The sequence below is a fragment of the Rhipicephalus sanguineus genome, unplaced genomic scaffold, assembly GCF_013339695.2.
Source record: "Rhipicephalus sanguineus isolate Rsan-2018 unplaced genomic scaffold, BIME_Rsan_1.4 Seq480, whole genome shotgun sequence".
Lineage (NCBI taxonomy): Eukaryota > Metazoa > Arthropoda > Arachnida > Ixodida > Ixodidae > Rhipicephalus > Rhipicephalus sanguineus.
In genome coordinates this window covers 221,746-236,624 of record NW_023615345.1, presented here as the reverse complement: position 1 = coordinate 236,624, position 14,879 = coordinate 221,746, and the positions used below count along the sequence as shown (strand labels likewise).

Here is a 14,879-nt window from a genome sequence, read left to right as displayed (position 1 = left end):
CCATGGAATGACAGTGCCCTCCACGATCAAATCGCAGTAAACCTTGGCATTGAGTTTTACTCCTTTCGGCACAAAAATGAGCTTGGGCTTCCCAAGACCAGAAATTCGAGCCCGGACCATGATGCTTTTAGGGAAATGGGGTTTTTTTATGCCATACAGTTTGTGAAGAACCCTTTGGCAACAGTTCTAGGTTATTCTGAGAATTCCAAGCTGGTTCAACAGTGAAGATTTCATCCATGAACAGAATCCAATGCAGAGCTTTACCGCGGCTCAAGCTGCTTCATCCAGCAGCACTTTTCTAGCCGGAGGCCTTCATTCCATCCGTGAGCATTTTTCCTTTCAATGGGTTCGTACGTGAGCTTCAGATCCTCTCTGATTAGTAACTGCATGGTCGAGTTGCTATCTCTGTGCTCTCTGGCAAGTTTCCTTATGTTTCTTGGCGGATTTATTTTGATCTTCTCGCTGCCAGGTAATTTAAGCTCCCGGGTTCTAACCGTTCGAGGCCTCCCGCTTCGCTGCTGGTCCTTGAGGTTCTGTCTCCTGAAACTGTTTGAGGAGCTGATACACTTGAAGACGATGCCATTCGAACATCTGCGATTTCAGAATAATCAACCCCTGCTTGTAATGGGCACGACCGTGTGGTGCAATTCTCAGGGACCATTTTTTCTAAAAAGCAGGGTACCAAGAACAGTAAAAATTGCAGTTATATATAAAGAAAAAACCAAGGAACACAAGTGAATATGTCGGTGACAGAAATTACAAACATTATAAAATAAAATAAGACAAAGTGCGTTACAGTATTTATCGGTCACCCAGTAGTTGTCACATTGCTAAAATTGAAAATGAGCAGGGGACTACACAGGTGATTCTGACTACCTGTAAGTGCTTAGGATCTACATAAATCGTTTGTTCTGAAATTTTTTTCCCTTCCAAGTTGAATGACATGCCAGGTCGTAACTACCTCCACCTTTCATGATGTGTAAAAATATCCTGCTCAACATCCAAAGCAATGAAACCATGCTAACTAGGCAAACAGTTTTAGCCACAATAAAAACATAATAGAATTAATAACCTAGCACATGTCAAGAAATTGAAGCAACCTACTGTCATCATCGAGTCAGCATCCTAATAAAAAAAAAAAAGAAGAAAGCCAACAAAACTGCTTCTGTTGGCACTTCTTCAAAGGCTTGGATCCAGCATCTTATGCAGCAATCATGCACGCCCCATCATAATGCAAGATGGTTCAAACTACTTAAAACTAAACAAGAGCCAAGAAAAAGCATGTTAAAGGGCCCTGCAACACTTTTTCAGCATGGTCAGAAAATGAATGCTGCCGATCAGTAGTCAAGGATCCTGAGAACACGTGGGCCAACATTATAGCGCAGCACGCGGCCTGAAATTTACAACTAATTCTCAAAGTCAGCTAGAAATCATTCCCTCTTCTCTCGAATAATGATGCCATAAACCCAAAGTCCACGGCCATTGGCCGATTTGAGCATAGTAAGCTGAACAGTTACGCGGCACAGTCACGCACACGATCACACTGAAAGTAACTCGCGTGTTCAAAGAAAAAAAAAAGAAAAAAATGAAAAGAAAGCGCTCTAGGTCATGACACGCGCTGACGAACAGATGCATCTTTTTGCCCCCTTGTCATTCCCCGCCCTGCTTAGCTTTCAGCGCGCTTGCTAGTATGAAAGGAGAGAGAAAGAGCTGGAAGCGTGCGACAAATCCCTGGAACTCCGCTTGTACTTCACGGATTCTAAAATTTTTGTGGCAGTCGATTCACGAGGCAATAAGCTCTTTACTGAAGCCAATCGATGATTATTTGGAAAAGTATTGCAGGGTACATTTAACTCAAGGCCACAGAAAGGGTGAGAACTTTCTAGCTAGGAAGAGTTTAGAGATAAGTGATATCACAAAAAATATGGGTTCTAGTGGCAGATAGACCACATGGAACCAATACAACATAAGGCACTTTAGCGAAACAAAAGAAACAAAACTAAGAGAAAGGAGCAGACAGTGAACAGGGCTGTCCACCTGCCTTTCCTTTCTCTCTATTTTGCTTCCTTCGTTTTGCTAAGTGTGTTGAGTAGGTTATTAGCCAACTTGCCCAGCGAGTCTTACTGCACCTATCCAATATGACACTCCAGACCATTAACTTCCTCAGAGATGATATGCACCAGAAGCAGTACTTTTAAGACAACCACATTTATCCCTAGATTTGCACTTGTTCCGATCAGATTTTGTGTACTTTGCTTAAAAAGGTGCTGGGCTGCCCTAATTATGACTCACTTGACTTTAGTTCCCCATCCTGAACATGTTATCACAGATACATAGCCACGACATTCTACATTAGGATTCATGCAAGGTCTCCATCCACAAAGAGCAGGATATAAGGTTTTTGACGCCATTCAGTATTGCAAAGAAGTACAGCCTTTGGACGGCCTAATTTTTTCGTGGTGAATTGCATGAGGAATGCTCACAATGGCGCGGTACAACACCACATATAATTCGGCTATTTCTAAAAAGTAATCCAAACACAACCACTATGTAATTATCATGGATTTGCAAAGTACTTTGTTTTCTTTGTTGGTGTTCATTACACTAAAAGCAGAAAATTACATTTAGTCTTGCCCTCTCTGTTACTCAATGCAGAAAACATCACACACAATCTCTTCCTGATTTCTGCTGCCTATCCATAAGATATGAGACACTAATGCCCAAATGACAGCAGCTGCAAGTATATTAATGTATACCTGATGAAAGCTTGTTTAAAATTGCAATATAACAATGCAATACTGCTTGTTACAATGTTTTCAGCCTAACTGCATCGAGCTAAAGATTAAAAACGGACACACTAACTAGACACTACTCATCACAAAGTTATGCTGGTATGGAACAGAATATAAAAGTAAACAGTAAAATATCATGACCTGACTGAACTGCGAAAATAACAGATGTGTCTGCACGTGCTCAACAAACACAATACCAGAGGGAAGCACTTGGCCATCATGGGAATGATATACAAGCCAGCTTTTCTGTGCCAGCTAAACGAGATTTACCTCGCACCTTAAGATAATGCATGCAAATACTTGTAACAATGATAGTTGCATGTCTACTTTCTGTAGGATGCAAAACTATAGGCTAGTCAGAAATAATCTGCGCTTGAAATCGACATAAAAGACAATGGCACCACCAGAAAGATGCAGCACAAGTACTGTGGTAGGAATATGCCACTCATTCTGCATCATCCTTATCGCAATGCCATTGTTTTCCACACAGATTTAAAGTGCAAGTCTATTCTTGCGTCCAAATTTATCACTGTTGTGAGCCAAGTCCAGTTGTAAGGCCACACAACAGGTTTTTTAATGAGCTCTCACGTTATGAAGACGCTGGCACCTTCATCAATCGCACATGCAATACAGCAAAGTTTAATAAAAAAAGAAAGAAACGATAGAAGTAGGATTTTATCATTTTTATTTTTTATTATTTTTTTATTTATTTAAAGTACCTGCAGCGCCCGAAGGCATTATTGCAGGGGGAATACACAGGGTAACATACGCCTACATAAATGGATAACTATGAAAACAAAATCAACAACAAAAAAAAGAAAAAAGAAACTATGAGTGTAACAGTATGTCTCTGAACGAAGTTTCTGTGCGACAGTCAACAATCTCCTGTGGAAGCTGATTCCACTGGGAGATTGTGTGTGGAAAAACGAGTATTGGTATACGTTTGTTCTGCAAAAACTTTCTCTTATTGTTAGAGGGTAGTCAGTTCTGTGAGACAAGAAATGGGGAGGTAAAATGTAAGATTCTTTATCTATTTTGACCAAGCCATGAAAGATTTTGAAAAGCATTTCTAATCTAATGTTTTTTCTACGTGTACTTAGTAATTCCCACCCCACCCTATCCTTTATTGCAGTAACACTAAACGTGAAGTCATAGTTAGAACTGACAAAACGGGCTGCACGGTTTTGTACCAGCTCGAGCATATTACATAGGGTTTTACTCTGCGGGTCCCAAGCCACACAGGCATACTCTAACATAGGTCTGACGTTCATTAAACAATCAAATCAAAACACCCTCTCACATAAAAGTACCTCTACAACAAGCGGTCATTCTGCAGTAGCTAAGGTAGCTATGCATCTAGTTTTGGTTCAATTTGCTATGTCACTTGGGCATGGGTGATATACGTAGCCGCAGTATATGGCTTTTCCGATGTTGACCATAGGTCAGCAAAATCACAATTTGCTCAAAATAGCTCACAAACGGTATTTTCTGCATAAGGTTCATTCAAACATAGAATGACCAATATTCTACTCAGCCAGGATCTCTTGGACTCAGACTTTACTCTAACTCGACCGAACTCATTCATGCTCATCGGTCAGCCCAAGTCTGATTGAGTCAGGTCATGAGTGTGTTTGCCCCTCTATGCCCAAGATTATAATAGAGCTGGTCATGCAGCATCTCAAGGGCACTAAAAGGACAGCAAGAGCATCAAAGTTTGAGCCAGGAAAGCCTGTGGGTTGGGGTGGCCAAGCGTACCAGGATGTTTCCATAAAAGGTCAACTGCTGATCTTTTTACAGCCTCATTTGTCAAGCACCCAAACCACAAACATGGATTCCAAGTTTGGTTTCCACACTGGCCCTTCAGTGTCCTACGATGGCTTCCCCAGGTATTAACCGACTAGCCAAGGAACAAGTGACAATTTAAACATGGCAGACTTGTGACAAGACACAAATTAGTTTTTTTATATACCAAATTGGCAACAGACCCATGAAAATAAAAAGATCCCACATTAAAATGAATAAACATTACGACACAACCACTTAGAAATGTTTCAAAAAGGGTACAATAGTAAAACATCGTGCTAAATCCCCATAAATTGCTCATGCAGACTCTGTGACAAGCTGATTCATGCTGATGTAGACAAATGCAGGTATGTCATACAAAAGAAAGCCCCTGCTGCCATTGCAGGGGGTGTCAGGAAATCAGCCTACACAATATGTGGTCTTGTGCTAGACAGATGGTGTCAGGCAAGCACAGACAGCTACATGAATGAAAAAAAGGCATTGCAAGGAACAGTCACCAAATGCAAGTAATATGGGTTACCCTCAAGTCATTGCTACAGGCCTAAACTGGTTTTAACAAGCAGTGAACTATAATAATATAATAATCATCATCAGCCTGTCTACGCCCACTGCAGGGCAAATGCCTCTCCCATGTTCCGCCAATCAACCCGGTCCTGTGCTTTCTGCTGCCACGTTATACCTACAAACTTCTTATCTCATCTACCCACGTAATTTTCTGTCTCCCCCTCACGCGTTTGCCATCTCTTGGAATCCAGTCAGTTACCCTTAATGACCACCGGTTATCCTGCCGACGTGCTACGTGCCCGGCCCATGTCCATTTCTTCTTCTTCATTTCAACCATGATATCCTTAACCCCCGTTTGTTCCCTGACCCACTCTGCTCTCTTCCCGTCTCTTAAGGTTACACCTATCATTTTCCTTTACATCGCTCGCTGCGTCGTCCTCAATTTAAGTTGAACCCTATTTCTAAGTCTCCAGGTCTCTGCTCCGTAGGTAAGTACCGGTAAGATGCAGCTGTTATATACCTTCCTCTTGAGAGATAGTGGTAGACTACCATTCATGATTTGATAATGCTTGCCGAATGAGCCCCATCCCATCCTTATTCTTCTAGTTATTCTCTCTCATGGTTCGGCTCCGCGGTTACTACCTGTCCTAAGTAGACGTACTCCTTTACTCCTTTACAACTTCCAGTGTCTCGCCACCTATTGCAAAGCGCTGTTCTCTGCCAAGATTGTTCCACATCACTTTAGTTTTATGCATATTAATTTTCAGACCTACACTTCTACTTTCCGTATCCAGTTCAGTAATCATGAGCTGTAATTCGTCTCCCGCGTTACTCATCAATGCAATATCATCAGCGAATCGCAGGTTACTGAGATACTCTCCATTAACTCTTATCCCTAATTCTTCCCAATCTAGGGCCCTGAAAACCTCCTGTAAACACGCGGTGAATAGCATTGGAGAGATCGTGTCTCCCTGCCATACGCCCGTCTTATTGGGATTCTGTCGCTTTCTTTATGGAGGACTATAGTGGCTGTGGATCTAATAATAACTAGAGCAAACAAGTAGCTAACAAAATAAATAAAATCACTAAACTGATTTCTCACTCATGACCTTACCAGCACATGCCAGACATTTTCATTGGCTCCTTCAAAAGAACAGAAGCGAATGCTGACTCCTAAAAGGCCATGGCCTCCCCACATGGACGAAGGCACAATCTCAACATCCCGCACCATCTGGGTTTTGCTGCTGTATACTGTCATGACAATAGGTTTTTCTATGTTCGCTTTTAAAACATCCTTGAGAAGATCATTGTCTTGATTCTGAAAAAAAAGAAAAGGGTATACACCAATTGTGTTCATTAGCATATAAATAACTGTAAAAGCCTTGTGCAATAATTTTTCAAAAGCTACAGATCAAGTACTTCAACAAACCATGTAAGACACAACAAAGTGAATCGAACAGACAACTAGGCTAGGGAAAGCATAGAGGATGCTCATTGTTGTCTTCAACTGTAGTGCACTAATTGCGACTTAAATTGAAATGAATTCGATGAAAAATCACCCCTTCCGTCGGTAGGATTTGAACGGCAGAAGGCGCTTCTTCGTCCCCTTCGTTGTGCATTTCTATGCATGTAATCCCTGGAAGTGTTAGCCAGTACCGCTCGTAGCCCAGGTGACGAGTGTGGAACACTATTTGCCAGAGGGCGTGACGTGCAGTGTTGCCAAGTCAAAAATAACAATCCCGCAACAGGAGCCCTCAAAACCCGCTAAATTCAATGTTTGTGCCCAACACACAGAGAAATTAAAAAAAAAAGTTCAGCAAATCAAAAAAAGAAATTCATGGTAAAGCATTGGTAAAGCTATCTACCCTAATACAGATAAATTTAGTGGGAAAACTGCTAATTTGGCAACACTGATCACGTGGCACATGACCTATGCACGAGGCAGCAGCTGACCAATAAACCCTCAGATGTTAACCAGCACTAAGTCTGTTGTGGCGAGGCCCTCTACTACCTTTCTTTCCCCTCACGAGGCCCTCCTTGTGCTACCCGCATGTATTCCTCGCTGTTTCAATGCCAAATCTAGCATAGCAGATGAAAGAAAATAACCTATTATGTATTTGCCATTTTATTGAAAAACAGTCCATTTATACTACAAAATGTGTAATGATGCCCATTCCTGCATGTTCTTGCCATATTTATTTACCGCTAATTCCGAAGCTGTCATCATGGGTGTCGGCAGGGGGGTGCAAAAGGTGCACTTTGCACCCTCCCCCACGACTATGCAGCACATCTTTGCACTCCCCAAGACAAAATCCTGCCGACGCCCATGGCTGTCATGGTACTATGCATGTTCTGTTCATGAGTGTAACCAACCCTCCCCTCATACAACGCTCTAACTAGGGCCTGTGAGATACCTTAAAATAAATAAAGATGCAGTAACCTGAATGTACTAGAAAGTTCAGATGCCATGTAACCCAAGGTTTTACAAGATTTCCAGCTGGCAAAGCGACAACTATAAAGCAACGTTGAAAGGTACATACCAAGCGTGTATTCCCAATGGCAACAATAAAATCAAAAAAGGCTTCCAGCCCAGCCTTATGTCCAGGAGAATTCTCTTGAACCTAGATGTGGACAGATCAGTGATGGTGCATTTTGTTTCGTCTGAAAAACAACTCTTGCTCTACGCAGGTTATATATTTTAAAAAATGCCAGAAACAGATGCAGCAATGACACAGTTGCAACAGCTTCACTTGAACCACAAACCAGAATGGTTCTCCAGCATAACTACAGTAGTCCTAAAGTGCCCTATTTCAGTTCTGCAATCTCGCTTGTGTGCTTTATGCAAGTAGCATAACTGGTCTAGTAAACTGCACATCCATGTCCGTAAGGCAATGTATAAAAAAACTATGGGCAGAAATACACTTCATGCCCTCTGAAAATAAACGCGCTTCCATTCATCTACATATAAATATACAGGGTGTTTCAAGAAATGTGTCCAACCTTCTAAAAAAATCAGGAAAATGCGATATTTGATTGCTGCCTTCAGAATTGGTTTTTCTGTAGGGCAGGATTTTAAGATGGTTAAAGAAATTATTTGGGACTGTAATTTAAAAAGTTAAATTAATTAACTTTTAATTAGTGGAGTTAGGTGGTTGTGTCAAATGAGGGATTGAATTCTCCATGCCAGAAACCCAACCCAACTTTAAGATTTCGAAAAAGTGGCATGTAGTAATAATTACGAAGTAATGAAATTCAACCAAGTTCAATGGCGAAACCTAAACAGAAACGTGGAAGAACGCAACTGCCATATTCTTCTGAGACGTCCAAAATGAGCGAATGACCTTTTTCTGTAGCGCTAGGCATCTTAAGATGGTTAGAGACATGACTTGAGACAGTAATTAAGAAAGTTAAATTAATTAACTTTTTAATTAGTGGAGTTAGCTGACTGTGTCAAATTGGGGAATTGAAGTTCTTTGTGCCAGAAACCCATCCAAACATTAAGATTTCGAAAAAGCGGTCTCTAGTAATAATTACGAAGTAATGAAATTCAACCAAATTCGATGGCTTTCGCTGTTGAAAGCCGTTGCATTTCGTTGAATTTCATTACGCCACAACAATTACTAGACGACGCTTTTTCGAAATCTCAAAGCTCGGATGGGTTCCTCGCATGAAGAACTTCGATTCTCCCATTTGACACAATCCCCTAACTCCACTAATTAAAAAGTTAATTATTGTAACTTTCTTAATTGCTGTCCTAAATGATGTCCTTAAGTACCTTAAGATTCCTGCCGCTACAGAAAAAGCAATTCTGAAAGCCCCGAGCTGATATCGCATTTTCCTGATTTTTTTAGAAGGTTGGACACATTTCTTGAAACACCCTGTATATCTATAAGTAATATGATGAAGTGCAGGTGCACGTACAAAAACAAAAAAGATACTTATTGGGTGGATTCAGCGCGATAACGAAGACAGAGATGAAGAAGGGACACGAACACCAGCGCTGTACCTTCTTCATCTCTGTCCTCGTTATCGCGCTGAATCCACCCAATATGTTCCACGGTATCAAACTCGCCCAGATGTCAGTTCTTCTGCAGTAAAAAAAACACATTTATTTGACGCTTCGACTGGGGACCGGTCTTCAGTACGTGCACCTGCACTTCATATTACTTGCTATTCACCGGATCCAAGAAACATGAACGTATGCACGCATCATATATATATATATGATGCGTGTGTGTGAATTTCTTTTTAATGATTGGCCTTACAACTACGCGCGCGGTTTGGCCTGTATGGAGTCGCGCTGCTAAGCTTGAGGGCGAGGGTTCAATAATAATAATAATAATATCTGGGGTTTAACATCCCAAAACCACGATATGATTATGAGGGACGCCGTAGTGGAGGGCTCCGGAAATTTTGACCACCTGGGGTTCTTTAACGTGCACCTAAATCTAAGTACACGGGCCAAAAACATTTTCGCCTCCATCGTAAGTGCAGCCGCCGCGGCCGGGATTCGATCCCGCGACCTTCGGTCAGCAGTCGAGCGCCATAACTACCATAACCAGGGCGCGGGTTCGATTCCCGCCCACGGCGACTGCATTTCAATGAGGACGAAATGCAAAGAACAACCACGTGCTTAGATTTAGGTGAACGTTAGAGAACCCCAGGTGGTTTAGATAAATCCAGAGACCCCACTACGGCGTGCCTCATAATTATATCTTGGTTTTAGCACGTGAAGCTCCAGCAATTATTATTTTTTCTTCCAACTGTTGGAAGTCGCACGAGCGAAATAACGCAACTGCAACACAGCGTAGGTTGTATACCAGGATGCACGTAAATCGGCATTTTCTTCGAGAAGCCACCAAGTTCACACTTGGTAAAGTCAAGTATGCGTACCGCCTTTCAACGCGCACGTTTCTCGGCAACGGTTGTCGCTTGTAGAGACGCGACTCGCTATTACGCCCAGTACATAGTCATTTTGTGATTAAAATGGACACTGCGAACAAGTGGCAAAAAAAAAATGTCAATTTGGCATGTAATAGATATGGCAATATTCATAACTGCAAATACTGGTGCGGTCACACGCCGAGAGCACCGGACCAGTTTAGTGTTCCGCTTTCAGGAAGCAGCCAACAGCACACACAGTGACCTGATATACATCACAACACAGAACGTCCGTTACTGTTATCTCTTGATCTTCTTTATAATGCGCCATTTCTTGCCATGCTGTTATATTTATATTTACAAGGAACGCAAAGGTGAAGTATGCTGACAGTACCGGCATGTTTATTACGTGCAGGCTTCTCTTACCCGTAAAACGTGATATCCCTCCGTGCCGCCTCCAGGAATGGCACTACTTTGTGAGCCGCCCATCTTATCAAACCGTCAACCCCCAACAAGCTTTCAATCAACACATTAAAGAGCCAAGTTGATCACAAACCTAACGTGTACCCCTACGTGGCAAGGGGGACAGCACAGTTTGCAACAGTTTTTTTTCTCTATCTACTTTTTCGATGCGGAAATCGGTAACGTCACCTATCGGTGACAATTGGTCTGATTAAATAAGTACTGTGAGCATTTATGAAGGTAATTCCACTTACATAATTTTACTAACACGTATAAAACGGTCAATTTTACTTCTTAATATTGAAGCGAAATTTCTGCAGCGGGCTAGCCAATCAGAAGCCAGCACAGATTGGCGGGAAACTGACGCTGGGTGGTGTGTTGTGTGCGAAGGCGCCAAGGCAGCCAAGGCAGTTCGCGCGCAAAATGTGTGGAGTCAGCTGACGGCGGTGTGATTTTAGGCTTCTACTTGCGGTGCTCTAACTCTTAGAAAGTGCCTCTTTACGTTCGTCAGGAAACATAGGCTTTTCGCATCTTGCAAGGGGAATCGTGTTTGTAACAACCACGACACGCTTGTAAGGGATCTCCCGTCGTTATTTCGGTTCACTCTCAAGTGACGATCGAGGGCTGCCGGCATGCCTTCCACCCAGTCCGTTCTTCAGCTTCCTGTGCGCAAGTCAGCACGCTGCGCTGCCAAAGTTAAACAAAGCAGTAAGTCGCCTAGCAACTGTAAAAAAGCCCTTTTCGATGAGAACAATACGCGCCATATTCACCGAGTTAGCAAGAGTTATTCTCCGCGCTGAGGATGCATCTGCTTCTTCGTCCGATGGTGACGGTAGGTTCCCGTGGTTTCATTTTTGACGCGCTGATTTGATGTCGTAGGACCCGAAATGTATTGGAGTGTGGGGCTTGCTACACCGAAATCGTTTTCTTTCTTCAGGGTCGCATCATTCTCCAACGTCACAGTCACCGAAGAAAGCGAAGGATACCCAGCCATGAAATATGGTTTCCCTCTGTCTGTCCACGCCCGATAGTGAGTGTTTCGCACAAAATTTGGAAAGTTGCCTTGCACTGTTTTATGCTCAGTAATCGTTTATATATAGCGCCATTCTGACCTCGTCTTTCTTTTTTTTGTAGCTTCGTTGTACCAAAAGGCAAAGCAGAACTTAACGTCGCAGTCAAGCGTCCGCGTTGTCGGTCGTCAGAGAGAGATGGAGACAATGAAGGAATTCCTGCATTCTCATTTGCGCGCGGGCACCTCCGGCAGCCTCTATGTTTCCGGCGCACCCGGCACTGGCAAAACTGCTTGTCTCTCACAAATACTCGAATCATCAAAGTAAGTTGTCTGCCTAATTGGGGCATGACGCTCAGTGGTTTGTTTAATCCTGAAGTGTCTGCACTTATATGAGACGAAATAATTGTTGCTGGCCAGTGTTAATTGTAGTTGTGAATGTCGGGATCTGCGCTGTAATCGCTGATATGCCAAAGCTATCAACATGTATTTGTATTACCTAGATCTTTCACTTTATAATTTTGTCCCACTTTGTTTAATACGCATTTCTGAAACTCAACGTAATGCATCGGTGTTTCACGTAGTTTTACCTTGCAGAGTGCCAGTGCATGCTACAAGTTTGCGCACAAATCTATCAAAACCAATGCTGGTCTCTGGATACATGAGCACTGACAGGCTTCGCTTGTGACACCTGCCATAGGTAGTTTATAAAAGGCTAATTGACACCTCGCAAAATAGTTATTGCGCATGTGCGAGCAAGTTTTTCCACACAACAGCCTCAACCACAGACTAGTAGGCGAACAATTTTTTCCTTTCAACGCTCATCCCTGCCTTTCCTTTCTTTGGTTTCTCCCTTTCTCTCTGTACACCATAGAGTTTACTGTGAAGCGTAACATTCACACAGTAATTTTTGAAAAGCCTCTGTGGTGCTCGCGTATGTGGAGGGGTGAACACACTTAGAGGAAGAAACAGTCTGGGAACGAAAGGTTGCATGTGGAAATAATTCTTGCAGCAAAGCCAACTTACGGATGTTGCAGAGTGTGCACCAGGGGGCACTAACTATTTTGCGAAGTGTCACTTAGTGATTGGGGGGGGGGGGGGGTATGTTCTGAACTCCAACCCAACACCCCCCCCCCCCCCCAATTTTCAATGTATAAGGTGTGGTATGGTGTAGATGCCCCAACTCAGCTTTAGGCATCAGTTTCTCATACGCTTATCTCCCCCCTTGGAAAAATCCTGTATTTGCCCCATGAGGGCACCGTACATGTACGTTGTGGTTGAGATTCGGCTCTTGCTGGTTGCAAGTAGTTTTTTTTTTCCACCTGTTCATTTCTACACCTCAATTAAGCTGCAATCACTTGCCCTGTTTTTCTTTGGCTTTATATGATACTACTGCCAATTATTGGACACCCAGTGTATTCAATGTTGAACTTGTTTTATACAATTTCAGATCTCTTCAAATTCCAGTATGTGTTGTCAACTGTATGACACTTCAAAGCAGCTCTGCTATTTACCAGAAAATATTTCCGGGTCTGGACTTGTCACCAGCCTGTAGCAGCCACCTTGAGACAATACGCAGAAGACTCACCACCAAGGGCCATCCTATGTGAGTGCTCTTAAAAGCAAGCAGTCTAGAGCAAGGTGCCTTGTTCATGTCAAAAAAGACTAAAGAAACCTGTATTTTTCAGGAGATGTAACAAACCATGGTGTAGCCATGTGGCTAGTAAAATTACTAGTTTCTTGTTCTTCAGCTAAAGCTCTGCTTTAGTTGAGCAGCTTGCACAGTTTCTGTGATTGGGAATCTGCAATGTGTAGAAAGTTCATGAAAGCAAAGAAATGTCGTACACCTGAAATCCAAACAAGACTGAAGTTCAGGGGAAGATGGAGGCTTGAAGTGATGAAACATCATTGAACTAGGGGTGTCTAATTTACAACAAGTGGTCTTGTCTTCGTTGCTGCCTTGACAAAGACAAATCCACTTGTTGAAATGTAGTTTGGTGACATGCCTTGTTCAGTGATTTTCACACTTGAGAGCAGCTTGTGCTACTCCAATGGATGGCAATTTTTTACAATTTCAGTTTGTTTATTTGCAGGCATAACACAAAGTTTCAAAACTGTGTAGCCAATGTATAGATGCATGCCACTGAAATAGCATGGTCAGGCAAATACTGATATCACTTATGTAAAATGGTTAGAGCATAATTACATGGCAAAAGTAAATATAGGGTATCCCAGCCTAATGTTAGCCAAGGTGTTGTTTTGTTTATTTAGTTAGGTTTCCTAATAGCCAAGTCGCTGATGCACAGGCGTATAATTGTTGGCAAAAGCACACAGAAGACCCAAAACTGTATGGCTCTGATAAGTGTTTTAAACTTGGCTAAGCATAGCTAGGACAACCTGTACGTCACATACATACACATTATTTTCACTTTACAACATAATCTGGTCGAACATACAAAAAATACAACAAAAAGTACGAACAAGCACTGAGAATATTAAAGCATTATTTCCTTCTGTCTAAACATTTGAAAGCATATACTAGTAGAAAAGTCTTAAGAGAAAATTTTGTCAGAGTTGCAGAGCTCATTACCTAAAACGCATTTATAAGAGTACAGGTATCACATCAGTAACATTATGAAGCTTTATTGTGCCCATGAAAGTTTCTTCAGTACAGAACGGTTATTCCAATGTTTTATATGTACCAGTGGTTTATTGCAAACTTGAGGGCCATTAAATTGAAGCAAACACTGTCTGTAACATTCTTAGTAAGAGGATGAAAATTTCTGACCGTTTGGTTTCTGGACATGAGACAATGGCTAAGAGGAGAGACAGATAAAGGCAGGTTATCTTTCACGGCAGTGAAAGCACATGTGGCAATTTTTAATTTGGGCATTGTATCCTAAGCCAAGTATTAATCCTATTAAACAAAGCCAGACTGGGTTGATTGTATCTTGAGTAATTAGTCTTGATGCTAGTTTCTGTTGTTGGGCAGATCAATTTAGATCAGTTGTAAGTTGCACCCCACGATTTGTTACAATATGCAAAATGGCCACGGACAAGTGCTAAAGTTAGGATAAGCATAATGTTAATATCCTAATGATGACGTGCTTGCGAGAGAAGGTAGCATCCCAATGCCAGCTTTGTGAGAACTATGCTTATTTGCTTTGGCCAGTGAAGGGTATCAAATAGCACGCTGAGATACTGAAAATGAACCAACTCCTGTGGGATATCGTGTATTAGTAACTATAAAGATTTTGTAGGCAGGGTCTTGCTAGATTTGCAGAATAAAACGTATTTAGCACTTCTAACATTAGTTGTAAGTTTGTTGATTAAAACCATTCTAGACCTCTTTTCAACTTCGTTTGCCTTAAGGTGCAAATACACTAGCCGAAAAATGTGCGCTGCACACCGGCAGCGGCGAAACAAAG

General features: G+C 42.1%; 2 protein-coding genes across 2 annotated transcripts in view; one reads left to right on the top strand and one right to left on the bottom strand.

Moving 5' to 3' along the window:
* LOC119377492 (Golgi reassembly-stacking protein 2-like) overlaps positions 1-10,621 on the bottom strand; it is a 44,958-nt gene extending 34,337 nt beyond the window's left edge. The window contains 3 exon segments of the mRNA XM_037646928.2: positions 6,214-6,417; positions 7,640-7,720; positions 10,407-10,621. Of these exon segments, the coding sequence (XP_037502856.1) occupies positions 6,214-6,417; positions 7,640-7,720; positions 10,407-10,469 (348 nt within the window). The 5' untranslated portion in view covers positions 10,470-10,621.
* Positions 10,622-12,930: 2,309 nt separating this feature from the next.
* The window catches only part of LOC119377491 (cell division control protein 6 homolog), a 28,317-nt gene continuing 26,368 nt past the window's right edge, over positions 12,931-14,879 (top strand). Inside the window, 1 exon segment of the mRNA XM_037646926.2 lies at positions 12,931-13,057. Coding sequence (XP_037502854.2) covers positions 12,936-13,057 — 122 coding nt within the window. The 5' untranslated portion in view covers positions 12,931-12,935.